This window comes from Ambystoma mexicanum, chromosome 8 (assembly GCF_040938575.1).
Source record: "Ambystoma mexicanum isolate Mex_15411 chromosome 8, UKY_AmexF1_1, whole genome shotgun sequence".
In the NCBI taxonomy this organism is placed as follows: Eukaryota; Metazoa; Chordata; class Amphibia; order Caudata; family Ambystomatidae; genus Ambystoma; species Ambystoma mexicanum.
The window spans coordinates 322,412,893-322,439,290 of NC_090929.1; the positions used below are offsets into that span (position 1 = coordinate 322,412,893).

Here is a 26,398-nt window from a genome sequence, read left to right on the forward strand (position 1 = left end):
AATCGCATGGGTATTCGCACTAGAAGACTCCTTGAAGGCTTCTGCATTATCTGTATGTCACACTTCCTCTGGATGTGATTTCACAGGTGCTTTGCCAGGAAAAGGTACAATTATTGTACTGGACAGCATTTCATACAGTGACTCTGAACGCCCCTTCAGCGCTTATTTAACTGGGAACACAAGGATTGCTGAACATGTACAGGATGTACTGGATAATCTGAAAATATGAATTTGCCAAGACTTTCAACCCAGAATCGGTAAAATCTAAACTTGCAGATTTGTGCTGGACTATGTTTTCTGGGAAACAGACAAGCTGTGGAAGTTAGGTTGGCAGCTGGGAAATGTTAGTGCCTACAGGCATCGCTGCCCTACCTCAACCGAAGAGTGTGATGATCTCGAATCTAGATGACCAATCGTGGTAAAGAAAATGCATCTTCCTTTGGAGATGGATGGAACATGGAGGACAGAGAAGCAGCTCCTATTCTCTGTGAAATGTCATCTGCTCCATTCCATTCTTTAGTTGAGATGTTTGTGTGTGAAAGACAGATGCAGTCCACTGTGTAAATGTTTTTCAACCATCATATCTTGTACAGACATGCCTGAGCACAATTGGTGGCCTATTAAAGGACATGAATTATGTTTTCGCAAGGTTTAGTAATTTCAACAGCTGAGTCATAGTATTTAATATTAGTACCCGGCGAGGGCGCAATCAGAATGAAAGAGCCATTCTGATTGGCCCTCGCTGAGTCATTACCAGGCCAGGAATCCCTCTGTCGGGATTCCACGGCCTTTGTCCCTGGCGGGGGCGTGGCAGCCTCTCAGCCAATGAGGATGCTCGATGCGGGGCCATCCCCGCTCCGAGCGTCCCCACGGCTGAGAGGCTACCTTCGCCCCCCGCCGGGGACTGTGGCAAGGCTTTTTTTCCCCTCCCCTTTCCTCCCTCCTCCCACCTCCCTGCTCTCCCCTCCCCACCGCACTTGCCTTCTATCCCTTCATCCCCGGTGGGGGACGATGATAGCCTCCTGACCTGTGGAGACTCAGAGCGGGGCCATCCCTGCTCCGAGCCTTCACACGGCTGGAGGCTTCCATCATCCCCCGCCCGTGTGGAGACTCGGAGCGGGGCCATCCCCTCTCCGAGCCTTCACACGGCTGGAGGCTTCCATCATCCCCCGCCCCGGGGACCCAGGTACGTTTTTTTTTTTTTTTTTCCCTTCCTCTCCCTTCCGCCCTCCCAACCGCTATTATTTTTTTTCTTTTCGGGAGCGGACGCGCTGGAAACGCTTCTGTTTCCAGCGCGTCCGCTCCCGATGGCCACCATGGAAAGTGAAAATGGACTCAGCTTCGCTCAGGCCTATAACTATGGGCCCCGGGGTATTACCTGATTCGGTAATGCCCCCGCCGCTCAGTGCATATTGCTTAAATATTACACAAGTACAACTAAAGTAGCAAATGCTCAAATTTGTTATTGAACATTGTTATTTCCTGTGGAACATCCAATTAAACGGACAAATATGATTTCATAATATAGATACAGAAACTTTTGAGACACCAGTGACTTCATATGTTTTTCGAGGACTACTTTACTAGATGACAACCCGAAATCAAAATCCATCCATAAACACCAGAGATATTGAAGATTGTATTATTAACTTTATTGGTAGCCACCTTGATGTCATCAATCCTACACCCAAAGAACCATAGAGTGGCACTATGGAAATTATTAATCTATTCTTACTTTCTGATGAGACAGTCCCGCCTTTTCCTCAATAAATCTTCCATGAACTTATAAATGCTCACTTACTGTTGATACAAATAAAATCCATCATGTGCATCCATTGACTTCTTTGAATCGCAAATTAAGACCTTGCTCCTATCACAACCTTCTTGAATTGCTCCCTCGCCACATGCACCTTCTCTGTGTGCTCAAGAAACTCACTTCTGACCTTCACTATTTCTCATTCTACAGACATTTCTCCCCCTGCCCCATTACTCCAAAATCCTTGAGTGGTGTCTTTAACTGCATTGTCAGCTACCTCAAGGACCGCTCACACTGTGACCTCCTCCAATCTGGCTTCCGTAGCAAAGTCTCCATCGAAACGGGTCTCATCCAGCAGGCCAGCTCACCACTCTCCCCTCTCCTCCATAGTCATCCTATTTGATCTTTGTGGAGCCTGTTAAGCCATCGACCATCCCTCCATGTCCTCCCATTGCTTCAAGTGCATTGCACGTGGCCTCCATCTCATGGAAATCTTAACACCACCTCCCTACACCGCTGCCAGTAGGACACCCCCAAGGCTCTGTCCTGAGACCCCCATGGTTCTGTCCTGGGCCCACTCTTTTTTTCCACGGTCACCTCTTTGTTGATGGTTCATAGCTTGTTTATTGTTCCTTCCTTCACCCTCTCTGAATACATTAAAAGTTGTCACACTGCCATTCATCATTGCATGGCTCTATATTGCCTGATGCTAAACTCATGCAAAACAGATGTTCTTGTTTTCCCTTTTCAAACACCTTCCTCGCTCTGCCTCCTCCATCCTGACCTTCTCACTCCCTACCCCGAAGACCTGCATCTCAGGCTGCTGTGAAAGATGGCCCCAAAGTCTCCACAGTTCATCATGCCACCTGCCAGAAAGGATTAGCCACCTCAACATAAGAAAAATCTTTTACCACCACTCTTGTCACGCTACAAAAACCCTGATCTCAACTCTGACCCTCTGTAAACTTGACTATTGTTCTAGCCTACAACTTGGCCTTCACCATCAACAATGTTCTGAAGTCCAATCCTCATACCCCCTACAACCTACGCTAGATGGCTCTCCATGCACAATGGCTCTCTTAAAATTCCAACTCCTCTACAAACCTATTCCTAATCTTAACCACCCCTAGCTAGCTACATTAATTTCTCTCTATTCTCCCCTTGCTCTCTACAATTCCCCTATATCCCCCACGCCCCTGCGCCTTCTCCTGTTTACACTCCTTCGGTTTACTCCCCCCACCCAAGCCAGCCCATCACTTGTGCAGTTTAAGAAAAGACCGAAGATCCACTTATTAGCTAAGGATGGGGTGCCCCTCCACCCATCAATGGTCCCCTCTAACTGACCCTTTCCTAGCCAGTCCCTCCCATGAACATCCCACATGCATGCACTGAATCTATGTCTATATTAATAACCTGAAGTGCCAATAGGCTCGTATTGTTAATTCTAGCTATGTCTGTCTCTTACCCATTCCATGTCCCTCCATGCTTCCGCTCACCCTTCTCAACTGGTCCCCTCTCTACTCAGATATCCACCCGCTACTGTCGAGCCTCCCTTCCCAGGCATTGCCCCTGTGTTCAATATTGCTACCTGTGTATCTTATTTCAAAATGGCATCCCTGTTATTCAACAAATCAAAATACATTAAAAATGCACACAGAAGCATAGGGCTTTTTTTATCTTTGTGTGTGTGGTGTGGAGAATTCTATGGATCCAAACCAAGCCTAGAGTCTCCTCCCAGGTGGCCAGGAGAGGGCAGACGCTTCATGTTCCCAATCCTGGGGGTGGTGTACTGCAGGAGGATGAGCTGGGTGGAGACAGGACTCAGTAGTGGGGAGAGCTTGCAGGGTGAGACACAGTACAGTACTCTGAATAATTCCGAAGACATCCCTAGAGAGATTATAGCGTGTTGTCATTTTGATGAATATCCACCTATAGTCAAAACTATGGTGACAAAACCCTGCATGACAAGTGTCTAAAACCGTCTTCTCCCCAGAACCATTCTTTATTCTGCCTAAGTGTCCACATTCAAATCAAAAGTATACCAAAAGGGATAGGAAAATGTAGCCCATCCTGTTCTATCCATCTCAAAAAGGGTTAGGTCCTACAGCCCCTTTTCTATAAATATTGAGGGAAATGAAATTGTTTCTAAAACAATGAAAGCAGTAGGAAAATCAAAATTCTTTTAAAGGGACTTCATGTCCCAGAATCCCTCAGGGACTGTGATGAAGAGGGCTAAAGAGGTATGCAGAGATAGAGAACAGACAGGCAAGCCTAAAAGCCTATGGCACAGTCAGGCAATTAAGACTGAGTGTCTATGTCAGGAATGCCTGCTCAAGTTGCCCCCACAGTGTAGACGATGAATTCTACCCTACAATGTAACCCTGTGTCTGAAACAAGTAAACCAGCACCAGGGATCAATTGCGTGGAAGAATGGACCCAAAATGCATGGCAGTAGACTCCCTTCGTCTGTGATCATAGCCCAGTTGATACCACGTATTTACGTTTTTTTATACTGACATCAAATGAGGAGCAGAAGGACATCTGTTACAATACACAAGAACACAAGAATCCTTAATACTTGCATTCATAGAACAGGATAAAACAACCAACAACATAAGGTCTGACACTCTTACCGTGGGATTGATAGCAAGCATTCCATAGGAAACCAATACTCCTATAAGACCGCCAGGTACAGGGATTAGAAAACTATTCCCGCCGGCACGTGTACGCCTAGGGATTGGAAGTCCAGTACCCAACGAAACGAGGACGTTCCACCCTCTGCCTGTGATGGTACCAAGGCAGTCTCTAGTCCGTACCGAGGAAGAGTAGTAGAGGAATGTACCGGCAGTCTAGGTCGGAGCACGGGGATCCCAAGGAACAGGAGACAGTCCTGTGCAATCCAAGTCAGCGAAGAGAAGCAACAACGTTGATCAGGGGTGAGGCAGACAATCCATGAAACAGTCCGGGTCGGATGATGAAAGGACTTCACAAGACAAAACGTGAGACAAGGCAATCCGGGAAGAGGTCCGATTTCAGCAACGAGAAGTTCTAGGTTGAGCCAGAAAAAAAAGACGTGAGCAAATGACAGTTCCTGAAGGCGGTCCGGTTCGGCAACGAGTAGCAGAGCGGAATGGGGGAAGTTCTGCGGGTAAGGATGAAGGACGAAGGACTAGGCAGGCAACAGGTAAGACGGGAAAAAGAAAAGGAAGGAGGGGACAAAATTCGAGGAGTCCAACAAAGGAAGCCGAACTTCGAACTCAGAGAGCAAGGTTGAGACGAGAGATGAGGAGGCGAGGCAGGGATAGCGGGTCAAGCGTTCAAGAGTAGGTAACAAGGCTAGAAACAGGATACGTAGCACACTTCGAAAAAAAATCAGAAGCAACAAGTTTTACCACGGCTAGCGTTTATATAGTTGCGGCCACCTGACCATAACATGCGTCTGACGTGACGCGAATCGAGATCCCTGCCCTAATTTCCATGGCAACCGCCACTGCAACGAAATGGAGGGATGGTGTCTATTGTGGCGTTGAACAAATGCCCCTTTTTAGGAATCTGGAAGGGTAGTACCCGCTGATGCCTCATAGAGTTACCCTGTAATGTCAGACCCGATGGGGGCGTCGCTTGCTTTGTTTGCGTCCTGGTGATCCCGGACCGATTCCTGACAGTCTGCACCTAAAGCCTAATAACCCACCTTAGGAGCATAAAAGGCTGTTGCAGGAGGGTGTCACAGAGAGAAGCTGGAAGGTCGACAGCAGCAGTAGGAGATAAAACATAACTGGGGGCTGGCAGTTCACAAAAGTGTGACCTATCTGTTGTGAATGCAGAGATTAAGTCCTGTGTTTTACCTAAGGCCCCTGTGTAGGAGCAAGCCGAGGGAACCTGGAGAAAGAAAGACTCCATCAATGAGGCCAGATCTGAGACACCCATTCTGAGGAAAGGTGTGGATCTGAGAGTGCCTGTAGTTGCAGTTGAAGGGAAAGAGACGTCGGGAAGTCTAGACAGCCCAACAGCCACTGTAATAATGGAGCTGGTAAATAAAGAACTGTACTCCAGAGCAGCAGAAACTCCTTGCTGGTATCTGTAACCAGCTGAACTTCAGTTGCGTTGAAGGTAAAGCCAGTGAAAGTATTCATGGTTGTGGGAAGTCTTGTCAAACAAAGAGAAATGTATCACACACTTATCCAGCCATAACCAAAGTGCTCGCTTGTGAAGAACATCTTTCTTTTCCCATTGTTGCTTTAAAATCATCGTTCGGAGAAGTCAAGTGTCTCCTAGCAACAGGGAAGAACAGTAGCCATAACAATCTCGTAAGCCGTAGCAGACTTTCCCATTCAGTTACAAGGAAACATCACTTCAGATAGGCCCGGTATGCAATATTATATTTCCCGATCATTGGTAAAGACAAAAGCTGTCTTTGTAAAATGGAACACAAGTAGCAAGTTGAAGTTTACCATCAAGAAGCAATCATTTGTGCCCAACGTTGACTTTGAAATTAACCTTAACTCTTGTAACATCATACATTCAAGTATTGGAGAAGTTGTTCAACTCAGAAGTAGAATAAGCGTTGCCCAAGACAGTAGGCAGGACCTTCCAAAGAGGGAACCAGCCAAAATAAGAACTGAAGCTTGTTGTTTTGAAGTTGTTGAAGCTGATACTAACCCAGGGTCCTCTGATACAAGGGTGACAGTCATATAACACTGTGAAAGTGACATTACAGTTTTGTTGTAAACCCTGGCAGCACAGAGATGCATATAAAGATGGGGAAGGGAGCTGGGTACTTGTAAGAAATAATTTTGCATCTGTAAAGCTGACATTGTAGCAGTTGGAAGCTGAAGCAGATTCTGTGGTAGCTACAATACTTGGAGGAAAGGCAAAGAGGCAGCCCTTTCTGGTATGAGTGGAAGGAAGACAAACTTGCCAACCTAAAGAGGTCGAAGAGTCTTGTTTAAGCTGCATAATATTTCTACAATATCAAGTAATGGCAGCAGAAGTTGAACTGTGGTTGTCCAGAATTTTGTCAGAACTGTCACATGTTGAAGTTGAAGTAGAAGCAGTCTGTGAGGCAGAGAAGCCTGCTCTTAAAGTAGCACTCAGAAAAGGAAAATATCAGAGAGAGGAATTTCCGTAAAAAAAGCATCCTGACAAGTTGCATACAAGACGCTCCAGTGGAAGTGGCATTTTTGTTTTTTAACCTTATCCAGGATTACCATTGATGCTGTTTCCTTTATGGAAGTTTGATAAGGGAGTTTTTCATCCAGAGAAGAAGAAAATGTTATCTGTGGATTTTTGTTTGAGTGACTTTGTATTTTCTTTGGAACTTTTCAAGAACTTATTTGAGACTTTGGTTTACTTGGGAGAAATTGGCTTTGGACATTTCTGGGGGAGCGGGATCTGTCCTGAACAAACAGAAGTCAACCAAGACCTGGTAATCCTTTATTTATGTTATTGTCGATTTACTTTCATTGTTTGATTGTTTAAAGTGAGAGTTTGTTTTTTGTATGCTAGGAGGTTTTGCCTTAGATCTTAGAATAGGTAGGGAATCCCCTGGTAGAGTAGGTTTAGTTATGGTTTGTTTATTTGTTTTGAAAATAAAATGTCAAACCTTGAGAAAACTAAACTCAGTCATGTGCCTCACATTTCTGACCCCTCACAGTAGACAGGGGAATCATGTTTTTGTATTCAGTCGCTGAGTGTCCTCTGCTGGTAGTTGATCTTATGTGGCATTTTGGGCTGGGGTATGCTCTGTTAGTGAGTGGAATGTATTGTGCTGGTGAGTGGTTTAACTAACTTTCCCACAAGAGAGCTGGGAGAAAGATGGCAGGTTCTAACATCTCTTCCCCAGCTTTCTGTTTGGCATCATTAGTAGGGTGATATTTGCTGGTAGGTGGCTGAAGGATGAAGCCCTATGATATTTGAGTGGGAGGGTTGCTAGGGCAGAAGCCAGGGTTGGAATAATGCTGCACAAACGTTGGATTTGAGGCAGAGAAGTGATGGATATCAGAAAGGGAAGGGTGAGAAAAGATCCTGGGGGGAGTCGAAGGCCATCAGGAGATTTTAGTTCAGCGATCTGGCCTGTCACCCCAGAGAGAGGCCTTGGTATCAGTGCAATGCAAACCTAGGAGAACAGGCCTGGGAGGATAAAGACTGCTTTGGTGGTTTTGAAATATGAGGTTGCCTGTCCGCAATATTGATATCATTGTTCCTGAGAACACAACAGGGAACGGATGTTTCTATGATGTGATTTTCTCATGCATGTCAATTTGTGCTGTTGAATGGCTATGGTGTAACAGGTAGAGAGCGTGGCTGAAATGGTCCGAGAAGGAGAGCTTTGTGTGAAATGGGGATCTGCATGACCTGGCTGGGGAGCCTTACTGCCCACGTACATTTCGGAGTTGATTGAGATGGTCATGTTACCTTATCTTAGGCACCAGGAGTGTGGGATTGGCATGGGTTTCACTTTTGATGAGCACAATGCAGATTGCCATGGGAACTGGGGATTTTTATATGTAGGTAGGCCGGTGCCAGTTTGTTGATGCTTTGGAATACAAGGCACAGGATTTTTCATTGAATTCTTGCCTCTGCTCCAAGCCAGTGCATGTTTCTCATTGGGATTTCATGGGATTGCTTTTAGCCTGAAAATGAGAAAGGCAATCGCATTATATACCTTTTTGAAGGAATGTTATATGGTAGAATGGGGTCCCGTGTAAAGTGTGTGACGTGTAGTCGAGAGCTGTCTTCGGGACTCAATTGTTTTAAGCGGTTTTGGTTTTGTGAAAGGACTTTTTGACAACCAATGTCAGGGTCACCTACTTAAGTTCAAATGGGGTACCCTACTCCAAAGAACCATAGGGCTGGCATAGGCAGACAACTCTTTTAAGGTGGTGTTTCAGGACTACGACAGGGTCACAGTGTTGGGTCTGTTCAGTTGAGGTCTGTTGGTGCTCGTCCATAATTCTTGGGCTGCCAGACCTCTGGCCATGGTGGCCGTTCATCTTTGTGTGAGACTCTCGGGTAGGTCTCTGTATCATCTATGTAGGAGTGTAAGAGAAGGCAGTGCTCTGCGTAGCTACATGAGTAAGAAGCTGCTTTCCACACATCTGGTAATGCTTTTTCTTGGTATCCTCTTGATTTTCCTCTCAGGCACTCTCCTGAAGTTGCTTTGACAGGATTCATCTGGTGGCTGAGGAAAGCTAAGATGCAAGAATTTCTAGTGGGTGCACAGACAGGGCTGCCAAGAAAGTAGAACCCATATGTGTGCTTATGGGTGCTCACTTTATCAGGGCAGCTGTTGTATTGCTCCAGTACTGACTTGGCATACACAGTCCCCTTTTGGCTCATCTGTAGCACAGTCTCTGCCACTGTTTTACTGTAAACCAGGCTGGGCTGCCAAAGTTCACCTTTTAGTCCAGCCCAGAAACGCCTTGCTTCTTTATATCACAGCAGAGGCCATGCTTCGCTGGTCTCACCTCTGTGATCAGCCCCAGTACCAGAACGCAGACTCTTATAGTTGTGTATGATCTCACCCAGTCACAGGCCTAGCTCTTCTGAAGGAAGCCTCGGGTGATATGATTGCTCATATCACTACTACCGTTAATGCCTCATTCACATGTGGGGTAATCCTGCCGACACTTAAGCATGCCATGGTGATCCCTCGGTTAAAGAAGTCCTCGTTGGATCCTGAAGCACTAGCAAATTATCGTCCCATTTTGCTTTTGCCTTTTTTGATGAAGGTTCTGAAGGAATTGGTCTCCCCTCTGCTTTCCACTTTCTTGGAATCCTCACATTACTTTGACTCATTTCAGTCTACGATCCGGCCTGGGAGAGGCACTGAATCAGTCTTGAACTCAGTGCTGGACGACCTAGTGCACTTGGTGGATCAGGGGGTGTCGGAGATGTTCTGTTGTTGGATCTTTCAGCCGCTTTCGAAACAGTTGACCATCCCACCCCGATCTCCTGCCTTTCTGCCACTGGTCTGTCTGGCCGAGTGCTTGACTGGTTTGTGTCCTTCTTGGCTGATCGTTCCCTATCAGTCTCTCCTCCCCCTTTCTTTTCTAGCCCTGTTTCAATCTTTTATGGTGTTCCTCAGGGTTATGAGCTGTCTGCTATTTTGTTTAATGTGTATATTAGGCCTCTCTTGCTCCTCATCTTGTCTCATGGCTTCAGCTATTATTCTTATGCGGACGACACTCAAGTTCTGGTCTGCCTGGACCTTATTCAATCTGACACGGCGATCAGGCTTAGAAAGTGTCTTGAGGACCTGGGATTCTGGGTGAGAACCAGTTGGCTAAAACTAAACAGCATTAAGACAGAGGTTCTGCTGGTTGGGACCTCTTCCCCTCCCCTCTCCGCATCTGGCCCACAGAGTTCTGGCCCACTTCTCTTGAACCTCTTCCTGTGCCCACCTCGTCGGTCAAGAACCTGGGGGTCAAAATCTCTGCATCCCTTGCCATGGACGAGCAGGTTGTGGTGGTGTGTAAAACCGGGCACTTTAAGCTCTGTATTCTTCGTAAGGTCCTCCCTTTTATTCCAGCAGAGTGTCATGCTCCGGTGGTGGTGGCACTGGCCTGACTGGACTGGATTACTGAAATTCACTCTATTTGGCACAACCCTGCTACCTGTTAAACCGGCTTCAGTTGCACCAAAACGCTGCTGCCAGATCTATTCTTCACCCCCCATTTGGAGCCCATATGTTTCCTTTGCATTGGGGCAGAATATCTGCAGGAGAAATGTGTGCCTTATGCTCCTAAGAGTGCTTTGCGCTCTCCATCTGCTCTCCTGGTGGCGGTCCCCCGGATCAGACTCTCACAGACAGGTGGGCATGCTTTCTCGGTGGCTGCCGCTAAAGCTTGGAATGACGTGCCTCTCTCCCTACGCAGGACAACTGATCATCTTACCTTCTGCCAGTTGCTGAAAACTCTTTTAATTTAGCGTGCAAAAGAATAATGGAATTTCTTACACACATCTAGCACCAAGATCCAAGATGCCATCTGTGTGGCGCTCAATAAATTGATTAAACATAACATTACATCATTTGACATAACAGGCGGATCGCTCTGTCCCCGAGAAGTACCTTTGGAGACCTACAGGCTGTCCAAGGTTACCCAAGTCGAGCTCTGTTCAGAGCTGCACCCAGTGATACCAGTGTATTCTTGACTGGCTTGGGACACTGAAGAAATGCAGGTTTCAGTGGAAGATCATTGTTGAGTTACTGGCAATCTCTCACACCACCGGCATGAACATTACCCAAGTTCCAGTTCAACATTTGAGCAAAGCAGCTTTCCATGTGTTAACAGCCCTCTTCTTTCTATGTGCGTAGCCTCCACTCAGCCAGCCCATCATACCCTGGGTGGTCTTCAAGATATGATTCCAGTCTTCTACCCATTCATAGATAGCTACCTTTTCTATTGTTTGGGTCTGTTTTGATAGCAGTAGGAATGGCCTTTTTTGCTCAATCGTGTAAGACTTGTGATAGCCAGGTGAAGGAGGTATGCCAAAGTGCCCATTTTGGATTCCCTTGGCAAGTAGTGTGATCTGAAGTTGCTAGGGAGCCTGTGCTGAAGATGGCATTCCTAGATGCCATGGGTGGAGAAGACCACAGAGGGCCTCCCCAGTAAGCTGCCATCCTCTCAACCAATGGCCAAGGACTCGTCAGCAAAGACCAGAGCCTCCTGGCCAGGTAAAAGGTGATTGAAAGGTAGAATCCGTAGCACTGCTTTCCCTGAGCTGGTCTCTGATTGGATCTAACTGGGTCGGGTAATGTGTTACCCAATCCACGACAGGGTCAGAGCCTGATCTGAAAGCACTGAAGGCTACTGTGATGCTTCAGTGTCTGCACTGTTCGAAAGGTTTATTGGTGGTACCAGCTGAGCGAGAGTATGGATGTCATGAATTTCCCACATTAGTCAGATCTTTTCATGAGCTCTCCCCTTTTGTGTGGGACACTTCAGGATCAGAGTGCATGCTCCAATAGGTCTAGGTATTGGTATGCAGTAGTGTCTGTGGACTGTGCCCATTCGAATGCTCTGCCATGATACCTAGTGTGGTTCTTCTCTGAGCAGAAGACGAGAGTACCATCCATAAGCTGTTCTGGCATGACTATGAGCGGATCAAGAGGGGCCTCCCATAAATTGTTATGTGATAACCTCCAGAAAAGCAAGAAAGTTCCCTCCATGAGCTGCTCTATTATGCACCCAGGAGCTGTTCTAGGATACCGTCCAGAAGAGCAAAAGGGTTCCCTCTATGAGATGCTTCATAATATGCATCCAGTAGACCAATAGGAGGCACTCTAGATGATGTTAGGATACCCTCCAGCAGAGCATGAGGGTACACTGCATGGGCTGACCTTTAGAGCAAGTGGGTGCACTCCATAGGCTGCTCTTTTATGCTTCCATTTGAGCAAGAGGAGGCCCCCCGGGAGCTGTTCTAGGCTACCATCCAGCAGAGCAAGAGGGTGTACTCCATGAGCTTTCCATTAGTGCAAGAGGGTGCATTCCATGCGCTGTTCAATTATGCATCAAGCACGGTAAGATAAAGCCCTCCAGGAGCTGTTCTAGGTTGCCATCCAGCAGAGCAAGAGGGTGTACTCCATTAACTGTCCTTTAGAGCAGGAGGTTGCACTCCATGAGCTGTTCATTAGTGCAAGAGGGTGCATTTCATGAGCTGCTCAATTATGCATCAAGTAAGATGAGGCCCTCCAGGAGCTGTTCGAGAGTACAATCCAGCAGAGCAAAAGAAGGTGCCCACCATGAGTGGGTCCTTTGTTGAACAAGGGGGTGCCATCCGTGAGCTGTTCTCTGGTCAGACGTCAACATAATGGGATATGCAGGTTCGGTGCTTTATTAAAATAGTTGTCCTATAATTGTACTAATTCGGGTGAAAATGTTCATTCTAAGCATGTCATTGTAAGAGTGCTGCCACCTGTGGTTTTGCAGATTGTGAATGTGTGGCACTTGCAGAGAGTGAGCTGAAGGCAGCCAGCTCCCCTGGTGGAATTAACATCTTCTGGAGCTATCCTTGCCTGCAATTAATGGTGACTAGAATGGGACACTCCAATGGAGTGGCAGTGCCAAGGCCCCAGAAATGCCACAGCAGGAGGGCAAGGCTGCCTTTTAATGTAAAACTTTCTGATACCTCTTTTTGGTTGGCTGAGCATGAACCAGTGTCGTTGGATTGGGTAGTGAGGTGGGGAGGGGTAGTAAGTGTATTTAGTTATATTTATCTAACTCTATCCAGTTGTGTATAGCTCCCTGCCTGTATCTGTATCTCTACACATTTATATATATTTTTACTGATCATACAGTCTTTATTTCTCTGAGCCCCTATAAACATGTTGTATATGGCTTCTATAGAAAGCTATTTCCCATTCTGAATGCTCTATCCTCCTCCTGTGAGATTATGGCAGAGGACTGTGGAATTCATTACAATCGACTGCTGTGACATCACTACAGGATGACCTGGCATTTTCTCTGCCAGGTATGTGTCTCATCTTTTTGGGTTGATGAGGGGTGAGAGCATTGCTGTCCCTCAAGCCTCACTTTCACACCACCTGCAATATGGCTCCATGGTGGTAGTGCAGGAGGTGGAGGGCATTCACAGCACAAATTCATAGAGGAGTAGCTTTCAACTGAAGTTGTGAGTGCCATCATGGCCAAATCTGCTTCTGGGGGGTTGAAGGAGGAAGAATGAGTCATCCAGTAGAATGGCAGTTTACGAGCAGGATGAAGGTTTATGATTTATCAGTATTGCAAAGGAACAGATGTAATACTGCTCATTTCATTAATGTCGTGTAGAGGGGGTTGACCATTTGCTTGGGCCAGCAATAAAGATGGGGCTTGAGGCCAGGGTTTCCGGCAGACAATTGTTATCACAGTTTGAAACTAGAGGCTGAACTGCTAGAGTATTGGTCACATAAATTATTTTTTAAGAGGCGCCAGGTGTCTAGGGCGGAGGAGATTGCAATCTAGAGTTCCAAGAAAACCTCTTTCTTCAGACCTTCCTTGCATTTATACAATATCCAAGTGGACCATGTACAAATCACACTTAAGGTTAAAGGCTCTAGGCTAGTTGTCACTAACTAATGAATTGCGTTGTATGTGAATGTTTCATTGTACCATAATGTCACAACCAATCCTCAGCAAAGAAGGATTTTGAATATGATCTGAAAATAGTCGTAAATATTGTTGATGACCAATGAGAAGGAATGAATGATGGAAGTTCTTTGTAAATGTTTTGTCCAATCATGTTTGAGGGTGGGCGGTAATAAAATATCTGGGAGTGTTTTAACTGTTGACAACATGTATAGAAATGTATCAATTGATCTAGTTTGTTGAGACTTGAGTTGGTTTTGTTCATCAGGACTATCCAACTGCTCCCACGATTTTTGTACAATAAACCTTGCTTTACGTACAAAATGTGCACTCGTTCCTCAGGTGGTGGACCCCGCTTTGGGCTGAAGTAATTAGGGGTCTGCCACTACATCTAACCGACAGACCCCCTCATTGCCATTTCCTGCAATTTAGCCAGGTGAATTAAGCACAGAGTTTGTAGATCTCTCAGCCACGGGTAGTAACCGGTTTCAATATAGTACTTCAGCCTATCCTTTCAAATAAGGTACATTGAGCATTGTTGAAGTGGGCAAGAATAACACCTAGACTATTTTATGTTGGCCATTGTTTATACTGTGGGGGTTGTGTAGAATGGGTTTCCTGTGCTGCCTACAAATGGGGCCTCAAAGTGAACACCGCCCACAGGAGGACATGGCTGATGGAGGCAAGGTGGGGGAACTGAGGTCGATGCGAGCAGCCTCCATGCAGAGCAGGCAAGGAGCAGCATCAAGAGGGGGGTTTGGGGACTGCAGCTGGGAAAACATGGGTTCTTGCAGGCAGGCAGGGGCGACTCCAGCCTCTAGCTTGGAAGGGCTTAAGCCCTCCCACTTTGAGGAGGTTGCAGACAGAAATCTCCACTCTCCCATTGGATTCCAGGGCAGAGCATTGCGGAAAAGGAACCTAAATCAATAGCCTGGCAAATGCCTCGCCTGGGAGAGCAGAGCATTTAAATTTAAACAACCAATCCTATGCAGTAAGAGCAAACGTACAGAGGCAAAGAGCAAAAGTCTTCCCAGGTGATATCAGTATAACCCCCTACGATGAAGCCAAAGGCGTGACTGCTGGGTTCAGATTTTAGAAGGCCCATTCCGCCAATAATTAGCATCGCTGTGAATATAAATAACCTCTGAATTGGGGTGAAAGATACATCTAATGGGCAAAAGGAAGACGTGATAGATATTCAGCCTTCTGCGCTCAAAGGAAATGAGTAGAATTGACAGCACAATGGGTTATTGCCCGACTCACTGTGAGGAATTCGACCAAAAGTTGGAAAAGTGCACTCGCCAAGGCTTTTGTTTGTTTAAAAAAGAATGAACGATGGGGCCATTCCCGCACACATTTTCCACACTCACCGTGCTGCAGAAAAATAGTCATGTACTCTGGGATGACACAGCTTACCAACGCCGGCCGCCCCTGTCATGTGTAGCTGACACCTGAGAGCTGTGGGTACCTCAAAAGCCTTTGGCCATGGGCTGCCTGATTAGAATGTCAAGGCCCCATGGATTTGCATCTTCATTGTGAAACCTTGCTGGTGGTGGTGAATACTGAAGGATAATTAGCAGGCCTCAGGGAAAGCCTGGGTGTAGGAAGTGACAATGGAGACCAAACGTCAGACACCTCTTTGCAATGCAATGTGTTAACTTGGTACTAACACCCCTCCTTGGTATGAAAGGGCAGTGAATGTCCTGTCTGGAACCACTCCTTTCAGAGCGGGGAAGTATGTGCATTGTAGGAGACCAAAGTCTATCTGCAACCCCCTTCTTGGAAGGAGGCCCATGTTGTGATCAAGCGATGCATAGGGCTCAGTTAATTAGGGAGACACTTTGATGTACAGCAGACAGGAATAGGGGTGGGACTTAGAAGTATAGGTTGTCATCCTTCCCCTGTCTGTTGCCAAGCACCCTGGTTCTGACCTGAAGCATCACTGAAGATTGTTGGTGGGGGACCCAGGATTGGTTCATTAAGGTGGGGTTAGCCTACACCAATCGCTGGGGCCCATTTGGCTTTAAAAGTGGGCTGAACCCCTCACTGATCAGATCATCTGACAACTTTTCAAGGAGTAAGAAGGAGGACTCTTTTGGACCCGAGGTCAGGGTACAGTCTACCTTGCATCTTCCGCCAATGAAGGAAGGCCAGGAGTTCCAAAAGGGAAGCAAGATCCCTCCCCTAAACATCTCCCAGGGAACAGAGTGAGATACCAAACTCGGAGGACCCATCCAGCAGCTCCAGAACTGGTACCCAGCCAGCCCACAGCATGCCCTGCTAGGTTCTGACAGCCAGCTTCCTAGGTGGGAAGTGCTGGAGAGACTCTGGACACAGGACAAGGCTGTTGCCTACTAACACCCTCCTGAGCATTGAACCGTCCACCTTGAAAAGACGCAAGCCCTGTGAAGAAGCTAAGAAGAGTGCCACAAAAGCATCATCCAGCATCCATCTTTTTAAGAACAATTTCGAGACAGTTGAGTCCTCGAACCGCATCTGGCTTCACCGCTGACTGTTGTCAAGTCTTAGCCACCAGAGCCATCCAAGACGCCACGACCAGCATTCAAGATCCGCCAACCAGCACAGAGACAGCAATTCTTGGCCCGAACCAACGTGCCGGACAGCCTGCAGACATCCGTCCAGCCTTGCTTGCCGAACTACCTGCCGCCCGGTACCCGCAGCTGTCACACCCCACTAACTCTGTCTCACGGGCTGCAAAGTGCCCTGGAACCACCTCAAAGCTGTCGAGAACCAATAACTTCTTCAGCACCAGGTACATTGTTTTTCTGCCCCCCTGGTTCTTCACCGAAGGTCCCTAGAGACAGTTGCAACCCTTTGCCCCCTTGGTGTTGAGACCAAATGATCTTGAACTATAGGACTGATTACATTACCAACTACCCTCCTGTCAGTATCCATAGTGCATCCCTTTGCTTTCTGAAACTGTCTGTCCTCTGTGTTCCTTTACAGTGTGGGTTGTAATTATAGTGTGTTAGAACTGTCTGTTGTAGTAATAATAAAGTAGATATGTATACACAACCTGGACTGGACATTCCCTTTTATTATTGGGTAATAATTGTATTTTCTCTGTGTTGCAACTAACCAACGATCCACGACCTTGCGGCGATAAGCCTGCCATTCAGTCCACGTTACCAAAATTGGACAAGGAGGTCTTATAATTTACTTTGTATTTGTATGTGTATATTTATTTGTATAGCGCACCAGGCCCGAGGGCAACCGGGCACATATTTTAGAACAGCAAGTACATGCATGGCATGGATTACATATACAGTCATTCAGTTACAGTAATGGACAGTGAAGTACATAACAGTGCAGATAGTCAGAATGATAGTTTTCAAAATACAGAGAGGTGGAGTGTTCCAATCTGTTCGGATCCCTTCTGGTGTACTAGAAGTGTGGGGTTGATTGATGGTTTAGAAACCGATATTCCTCCCTGGACCACTGGTGCCCCGGAAGTTGATTCTTCACATCATAGAACAGCTTTCAGAATTGTCATCCAGCCCACCCCACAAAAATGTTGAGGCTGGCTCTGCCCCTGCAGGTGGGTGTTGGACCGGAATCAGGAAAGGGGGAAAGGGAAGGGTTCGAAATTCACGGTGGCAGGGCGTGTTAAAAAGACAAAAAATATCCAAAATGGCTGATTGGCGTGGGACGCCACGAGGGACAGGCAAGTGGTAATGGGGATTCAGGTGGTAGAGCCTCCGATGAAAAAACATGCAACCGCGAGGGGAATGAAAGGGCTGGTATGAGAGGGTGGCACAAGCAAAGCAGCCTTATTTCGGCGCAGCTCCAAGGGGGGAAGAGGAACCGAAATCCGTTTACACTGCACCAAAACACTACCGTAGTGGTCTCGACGTGCTGAAGCGTTTCTGGGAGTTGGGGTGTTGCGCTCCTGCCCAGGATACTCAGACCGTTTTCTGTGGAGGAGGAGAGGTAAAGAGAAAGGGTGAAGCAGTGGGGAAACAGGTTACACATTATTATAGCACCCGCAGGCGGCAGAGAATACGCCAGAAGGCGCTATATATAATATGCCATATGCGACAATATGTTGCGCCGTCCGGATAGGGCTCTGCGATAGGCGTGAACTTTTCATCACGGCCCCTTGGAAGGGGGATTTGGCCACGAGGAAAGGGCCAATAGGCAGCTGCTTTGGGTGATTTTGGTTCCAGGCCATCCGCTCGCTGGTCGTTTTCTGTTCTGCCAGTCCTACCCCCGTCCTCTGTTGAAGAACAGACGGCGAGTGGCACTGAGAAGTGAGTAGGTGCCCAGCTCACCCCTTCCCTCCCTCGCCCCCTCGCCCCAAGGCTGTTGCTTTCTGCTGGTGCCTGGCTCGGCATCTGCCCTGATTGGCTGCCTCTCGAGCCTCAGTGCGTGGGAATCGGCGAGTGCTCCCCGTCTGCCCACACATCGCTCGCGGAGCGCAGAGAGGACCAGCCGAGCCGCAGCAGCACTGCAGCGCTGTCCAGCGCCTCAGCATCCCCCCGCTCCCCGCGCTGCCTTGAGCCCCTCGCCGGCCGAGCCGACCGAGAATGGGCCCGGGTCTGATTGTTCCGCTGACGTCCATCTGTGCAACCATGACGCTATGCATTGGTTACCCCGTCTACCGTATAGAGCGTGGCTCCAGACACTGGCACGGTAAGGGGCGTGGGGGGAGGGGAAAGTGGGGGAGCGCTGTCCCAAACAACACCTTACTTACACTTTGTTATGCTATATCACGCGGCACTTGTGCAGCGCACCGTCGGCAATTTACGCGCTTCTTGGCGCTAGGGGTCGGCTCTTTTGATTTGTTCCTGGGTATTATTCCGGTAATGTGTTCGAGCAAAGCAGGCACCGGATTGAGGCATTGATATTTTAGCTCAATACAAGAATTATGAATATATAACACACAGCGATTACTACGGAAAGCAGAACTGGAGACTGAACCCACGCCCCTCTTTTCTCCTTTTCCAGGGCTGTAGGAAAACGGGGCAGCATTTTGATATCGCCCTCTGTCACGGGCATTCAGCGCCCAAGTGTTGAGCTACTCTGCGCGTTGTATTGCCCCCTCCCAATTTAACGTTGCTCCTTTCATCAATGTCCAAGGTTGAAAGGATGGATGGACTCTCGTGTGCAACCCCCACTGATCTATCCTCACGGTTGAATGTACACTTTTTGGGGGAACTGAAAACACCCCCCGTTCTCCGAAAAGCCCCAAACATCCCACCGTAGTACCAGCCTTGTGGGGTGGCACCGTCATGGGTTTCACCTAGGCAATGTGGCAACCTCTTTGCGTTGCACCGATTGGCCAGCTGTCTTTGTTCCTCTCCTTTTCTGGGGGGTTGCTGTGGGATGAGCAGTGGGAAACCGGTCGTTGTGTAATGTTGTATATAGTTCCCTGGTGTCTCCCCAACACCCCCCCTCCCAAAGATGGCCTATACGTCAGAACATTGCAGGGTGTGGGGGGCGGAGCGAGGTGCTCATCCACAAAATGAAATCAGAAACGATATATTGCTTCCCGCTACACGGTGTACTGCTTGCTTACCCCCTCCTCCCCTTTCCATCCCCATGGAGCACATCGCCTTAAGTGGGCAGCGTCCCATCTATCACAATCCATGTGTTCTTCTAGCCATCGACTTGTATACTCCGGATAAGGTTGTCCACAGCGCTTTTGCCATAGTAGCGTTTCGCTCATTTACTTTCACGCAGCGGCACGCGCATTGCCTGGCAGAGTATTAGTAAGGTTGCGAGGGCCACATAGTCATCAAGTGTGCCGCGGCCGGCCGCTGATCCTGGGTTTCAGACGCCCACATGTTGCGTCCCACTCCATCAAGGCCAATGTTTCCTATGCGCAACAGGAACACGCAGGTCCGAGAAGCGCCGCACTGGCTTTGCCCCAGGCCCCGTACCGTACAAAGTACGGCACGATGGAGGGCCTGGGGGGTTAGGCGCAGGGTGGGGGACGAAACGGCGCGAAATGCAAGGAGAGGGGCAGCCAGGCGGCGCCCCCACCCATGGTGCTGCCAGGAAACAAGCAACACAACAGGAAAAGGTGCGAAGGAAAAGCAACAGGGGGGCCAGGGGAAGCCCGGCCCCCAAAGGGACAACAAAGGAGCAGGGGAGTATAAGTAACCCCGCAGAAACCAAGAGAAGGACAAACCAGGAAGGAGCTCATCTCTGACGGGTAAGCTCCCAGGGCCTGGAAAAGGGGGAGAAGGAAACATTTTTTCTTTTCCCCTTTTCGTTTTTCGACAGTCACTTTCACTCACCTCGTTCGGGTAAGCTGAAGGAACTGGGCGGAAGAAGGAGAAGCGGCCCGCTCACCTCGCTCGGGTAAGCTGCGGCCTTGGAGTGAAGACAGGATGGCTGCCAACTCAATCACCCGCCGAGGGCCAGCAGAGGAGGGACGCCGGCAGAGGAGATCCAAGGAAGATGCGCGGCGGAGAGACGATCCAGGAAGGTACCACGAAGGCGGAGTGCACCCGAGGGCTCCAGAGCACACTGCTGGAAGACTGCTGGGAGCTGCGAGTGCCTTGCCGGGTCGGAACCCCAACTCAGAAGCCGGAGGTCTGCGGGCGTAAGAGAAGACGACTGCCGTGCAGGAGAAGTGCCGTGTTAAGTTGAGGCAGCCGGACGGAGCCAGGAAGACCGCTGCAAGGCTGCCGAGAGGGAACGCCAGCCGAGAAAAGAGGACCAACAGTAGCAGCCGAAGAGGTAGCTGAACGAGGCAGCAAGGAGCGCGGAATCAGCGGGCGCTCAGAAACGAGTCATCGGCAGCAGAGAGAGAAGCCGCAACGAGACCTGCGTGTGGTGAGAAGGGGAAGCGGTTACAAGTGCCGTATGAAGCCGGCGGATACTAGCTAAACAAAACGAAGGAGCGGCGAGTAAGGGGCGTGGCTTGTACGGGGCATATATAATTGGAAGGAGTGGCAAACGCTCGAAGTACCGGGACACACTGAAATCTTAAAGGGGCAGTCACAATTAATGTGGTTGTGTGCTGCAACGGAGGGGAAAGGCCCGGCTGGGAGAAGAACAACGCAACATTTAGGACAAACACACAAGGCAAATCTTGGGGCCAGCAAAGAGCGGGAAAGGCCTGGCTGGGGGAAGAACAGGGCTAAGGACCAAAGAAACACGCACGAGGGGGTAAGGAACTGAAGAGTGTAGCAGAAAAGGAGAGTTGCCTAGTGACACAGAGAAGGCTCTGACTTTTAAAGAGACAACTACACAGCGAAAATTGAAGCACATCGCACCCGGAGAAGAGAAAATAATAAAAGCTACTAGAACTGAAAGGAAGATCTTCGAATTATGGCAGAGGAAAGAGCAAGACGTGCACAGGTGTTCAGTGAATGGGCCAAAAAAGGCAGAAAAAGAATATGGGGCACAATAGGTGCTGGATGTTATGCAGAAGGAGGAAAGGGCAAGGGCAATGTCGCCTTTGCTGCTAGAGGATTCCAGCGGCAGCGAAGAGGAGGTTACTATACCGCAAGGCCAGAAGAGGGCGAGAGAGAAGACAAGAGAGTCGCAGGAGCAGCCGGAGGAGCCTAGGAAGAGGCAAAGGTAAGAAAAAAAAAAAAAGGGTTGAAAAGTTATAATAAAATTGGGTCAAAATTGTAAAAATGTTGAAAACATGCATTACGGCTCAGGGTAAGTCGCCCAGAACCCGTGGGGCACAGAAAGCACGGGGTCAAATTAAGGGTGGTGTCATCTGAAACGGAAAGTAGCGAGGACGAAGAGAGGGACCACTTGCAGGCATGGGTAAAATGGAAGGAGGTAATGAGTAAGGATAAACAGAAAAGGGCATGGGTAGAAAGTGCAGGTGACGGTCAAGGGGCAGGAGAGCCAGGATCAGCAGACAACAGGGTCCCCATACCACAGGGGGTGGCACAAGGGATTCCGCCAGGGTCTATTCCCCAGGGGATGAGCCCCAGTTTACCGGTGACACCCGCAGGATTCACCCATGTACCAATACAAGGGACAGTCATAGTCCCAGCAGGGCCACTCACTGGCACAGTAGGATAGGAGGGTGACCCAGTATGGTAGGCCCACGGTTGGTAAGGACACCCAAGGCGGTTCCATGAAGGCATAGGCATGGCACATTAAGGAGAAGTTAAAGGAGGAAATGGGGAGAAAAGAGTTCATAGATAATTTTTGAAGGGCCCGGATAGCTCAGTCGGTAGAGCATCAGACTTGCCCTGCTAGAATGCCAAAAGAGAGGACAGAATGCATCAATAGAGGACCTAAAGGAGGATGAGAAAGGCTTTTAAGGTACCAAAGAGTTTTTTGATAAATGGATGTCGGCTTTTCAAATAATGTCCACTATTATTCTGCAAAAATACCCAGAGGACGGGGTACCGTTGGTGACATACCAGCAGAGAATATTGAAGGTACAAAGCATTTAGGGGGGGGAAGTATGGAAAGAGTATGACCACGAATTTAAAGAAAGGAATGGTTTGCTTCCCAGATTTAGGTTGGGATGAGGAAAACTTCAACCTGTGCATATTTAAGGTTTTAAAGGAGAAATGGGACACCAGGGAGCAAAGTGCGGGAGGATATCATAGAAAGCAATACTGGCAAAACGATTACAGAAGTCATTACAAATAGAATGACAGGGGTCTCAGAACACCCCAAATAATCTGAAATCTACCTTAGAGAACAAAGTTAGTGGGCATGGGTTTTCATCACCTGAAACAGAGAGCAGCGATAATGAGGAAGGGGATCATTGAAAGACATGGGATAAATGGAAAGGTGTTGTAAACAAGGAGGGGGAGGCAGGGTCGGAACCCAGAGGGACTCCAGCCCCAGCACTTCAGGGGGCACCAATGGTGCCAAACTCAGGAGGGGTACCGCAAGGTACCAATCCACAGCCAATAGGACCTATAGGAGCAACAGCAGTACCAGTGGCAGGGAACCCACCGCTTGGGGGTGGCACCAAGAGTGGTAGCAGCTGCAGATAAAGCAGACAAAGAAAGGGGACCTCTCATGACTAAATACGGCAGACCAACAATGAGAAAGGACCCACAGGGCAAGTCCACGAAGGCAAGGGGATGGTATATAAACGACAAGGTAAAGGGGAAAAAATATGGAGAAAAGAGTTGGTTGACATTTATTCTCTGCTAAGAAGAGTGATGAATGGGTCAATAGAAGATATAAAGGAGGACGAGAAAGGCGTACTGAGGAGGGCAACAGTAGTAAAGAGCTTCGGCAGCTGGATGAGTGCCTTCCAGACAAATGCCCACCAGTATATTACAGAAATTTCCAGAGGACGGGATAGCATGGGTAGCATATCAGCAGAGGGCGTTAAAAATATACAAGGCATGCAGGGGGGATGCATGGAATGAAGAGGACCACGAGTTTAGATGAGAAATGGTTTGCTCTCCGGATATGGGATGGGACTTTTTTTTTTTTACCTGACATATTCAACGTATTAAAAGAAGAATTGATCAGGAAAAAGGAATCACAGAAATGGCTAGGTATGCAAGGGGAAGAGGAATATTTCAGGGGCAAATGTCTACATATGGGGCGTGCCAGCTCTTGGCATATGGATAGTGGGGAGGTTCAGTCCAGCCAGGGGCAGTCCGCTAAAAGGGAGGAACAAGGCCACCGTGACAGAACTGCAAGCATTAGCTGAAAAACTAAATACGGCGGGAAGGGTCATAGGTCAAGGGAAAGTGGTTTTCTAAAGAAGCATTGAGCCAAGGACAAGGGTGCCGGGATGGGGCTCCACATAGGTAGGATACGAGGAGGAACCAAGGGGAAAAGAGTGTTGCTCACGGGTGCGGCAAGAGAACTTGGCGTCGGCGCAACACTAGGGTGAGAGTGGTGCACGGAGAAATGACCAAAAGCAGGGCAGGAGGCTGCATGAGCTAGGAATAACACGCAGGCGGGAATGGTTTCCTAGCTGGGTAGCATTATGTGCAGCGGGAGAGTAGCTAAAAAAAAAAAAAAAAAGAAATAGCGGTGCAGTCGGATAACATGGCAGTGGTGCACGGGTCGAGTAAAGGGGGTGCATCATGCCCAGTGGTAGTAAAAGTGTAGCTGTCACCTTGATGCATTTTCAGTGGCGAGAGGTGCAGGGATCCAAGGCCGGGCGCCAGAAAGGAGAAAACGCCCACGCCAAAGAAGGCATGGGTCCCATCAAAAACTCTGGAAAGGGAAGAACGGTTGACTATAAGGTTAACTCAAAAAAGTTTTAAAAAAAAAAATATATATATATTTTTCGGCGGAGAAAAGGTGTAAATGCTTGGCAAGGGCATTGGCCAAAGCGAAAAGGAAAAGTGGAAATGTCCATGAAAAGCTCTGGAATGATAGGAACAGTTAACTACAAGGTAACGCAAAAAGGAAAAGGAAGACCACAGGGGAGTGCAATGTGAAAAAAAAAAAAAAAAATTGCTGCAGAGAAAGTGTGTGAAGGTTTGGAAGAGGCATTGGCCAAAAGGAAAAAGAAAAGTCCATTAAAAACCTGGAAAGGAAGGTACGGTTGACTACAAAGGTTGACTCAAAAGGGAAAAAGGATACAGGGCGGGTCATAAACAAGCGAGCAAGGAACGCCCTAACGTACAAAACAGGTAAGCAGTACGAGAAGCAGGTAATAAATGCAGTGGTGGAAGTGGAAACAGGAGCCCAGGAAGTGGGTGTAATTTCGGCAAAAAGGGGTGAATGTTGGGAAAAGGCATTGGCCAAAGGGAGAAAGAAAAGCTGGGCCGAGGCATACCATGGGGCTTTCAGGGCAGGGGAACTAATGGCCCGTCACACGATAGATGGGGATGGCCAGGCAAAAAGCAAGGTTAGTATACCAGTCGGGTAGAGGGCGAGCAATATACCTAAACTGCATCGGAGAGAAGGACCACTACCATAGAGGCAGCAGCAGCGGGTAGACTGCATAGCATGGCACGCAATGGGGGGAAAAACGGAAAGTTTCATGTCAGAATTTATAGCACGGAGAATCAGGGGCGCACTTGTCGACTAAGGGAAGGGGGGTTTTTGTTATAGCAACATTCTCAGGGCAGATAGGGGCGCTTTTGGGGGGACCCGAGCGGCTGAAGCAACATCCACTCAGGTGTGGCGGCACGTGTCCGGGGTCGGATGCCCAAGGGTAACAAAGACTTGCTGAGGAGAAGGCTGGGCATCTCCTCCAACCCTGGACACGATGTGCCCAAAAGCATCTGGTGTGATGTATTCTATTATGTTATGTTTTGGTGTTATTTTCGGTAGAAAATAAATAAGCCTACGGTCTATAAGTTTTCCACACCCAAGTCTGCTTGTCATATTATTTCATAGTCGGGGTACAAGGAACAAGAGCGAAGGGGGGGGGCCCACACTACTCAGCCTATGCCCTATGCCCCAGGCCCCGTATCGTACAAAGTACGGCACGATGGAGGGCCTGGGGGGTTAGGCGCAGGGTGGGGGATGAAACGGCGCGAAATGCAAGGGGAGGGGCAGCCAGGTGGGGCCCCCACCCATGGTGCTGCCAGGAAACAAGCAACACAACAGGAAAAGGTGCGAAGGAAAAGCAACAGGGGGGCCAGGGGAAACCCGGCCCCCAAAGGGACAACAAAGGAGCAGGGGAGTATAAGTAACCCCGCAGAAACCAAGAGAAGGACAAACCAGGAAGGAGCTCACCTCTGACGGGTAAGCTCCCAGGGCCTGGAAAAGGGCGAGAAGGAAACATTTTGCCACCCAACCCACCCTGCAAAAAGGAAGGAAAGGAGAAAGAAGGAGGAACCGGAACGCCGAGTACCTTCTTCGGTACACGGTAGAAGAAAGTCGTAGGCGGCGGCACGTGTCCGGGGTCGGATGCCCAAGGGTAACAAAGACTTGCTGAGGAGAAGGCTGGGCATCTCCTCCAACCCTGGACACGATGTGCCCAAAAGCATCTGGTGTGATGTATTCTAAGCCTACGGCCTATAAGTTTTCCACACCCAAGTCTGCTTGTCTTATTATTTCATAGTCGGGGTACAAGGAACAAGAGCGAAGGGGGGGCCCACACTACTCAGCCTATGAAGTCGGGGCTGGCCGAAGGGGGTCGTACGCAACACGCTTCCGCTCTGAAGCTAAGGTTAGCGTTGCGGCTGTCCAGCAGATCCCGGGCAGTGTTTGGGTAGCCAGTGTGGGTGGCGGGGCTAGGGAAGTCGGCTGTGTAATCACTGGCCGTACATGCTCTGCCCGCTGCCATTGCGCCTGGAGGCATCGCCTACACGCTATTTGTGGCATTACTCTCTACCAGACGACTTGGGTGGTTGCAGGTACTCATGAACCCCCTGAAAAATCGCATCCGGTTGCACGAGGATTCCTTCAAGGTGCTAAACGAAAGACTGGGAAACCCTTGGAGACGGACCCCCCTTCTGCTTCAATAGAGGTGTACCAAAAGAAGTCGTGGCAGTGGTCGAAGTGAGTGGGAACGGTCTGGAGCGGTGTTCCATTACTTTTAATTTTTGATGTTAACAGCTCCACTACTTTCTGCAACCATTTACACCATTCCGGAACTGTTCTTTATGAAGTTAAACTACACGTCTCCATTTTGCCACCGTATATTAGTTACAGCTAAACTGAAATCCATTTC

At 48.5% G+C, this 26,398-nt stretch overlaps 1 protein-coding gene across 3 annotated transcripts in view; it reads left to right on the forward strand.

The window, feature by feature from the left end:
* NPDC1 (neural proliferation, differentiation and control 1) overlaps positions 1-26,398 on the forward strand; it is a 716,939-nt gene that overhangs the window by 518,711 nt on the left and 171,830 nt on the right. Inside the window, exon 1 of one of the 3 annotated variants that reach the window (XM_069609740.1) lies at positions 18,275-18,495. The exons of the other annotated variants lie outside the window; for them this stretch is intronic. Coding sequence (XP_069465841.1) covers positions 18,390-18,495 — 106 coding nt within the window. The 5' untranslated portion in view covers positions 18,275-18,389. Of the gene's footprint in view, positions 1-18,274; positions 18,496-26,398 lie in introns of those variants that run through there. 3 annotated transcript variants of the gene reach the window in all.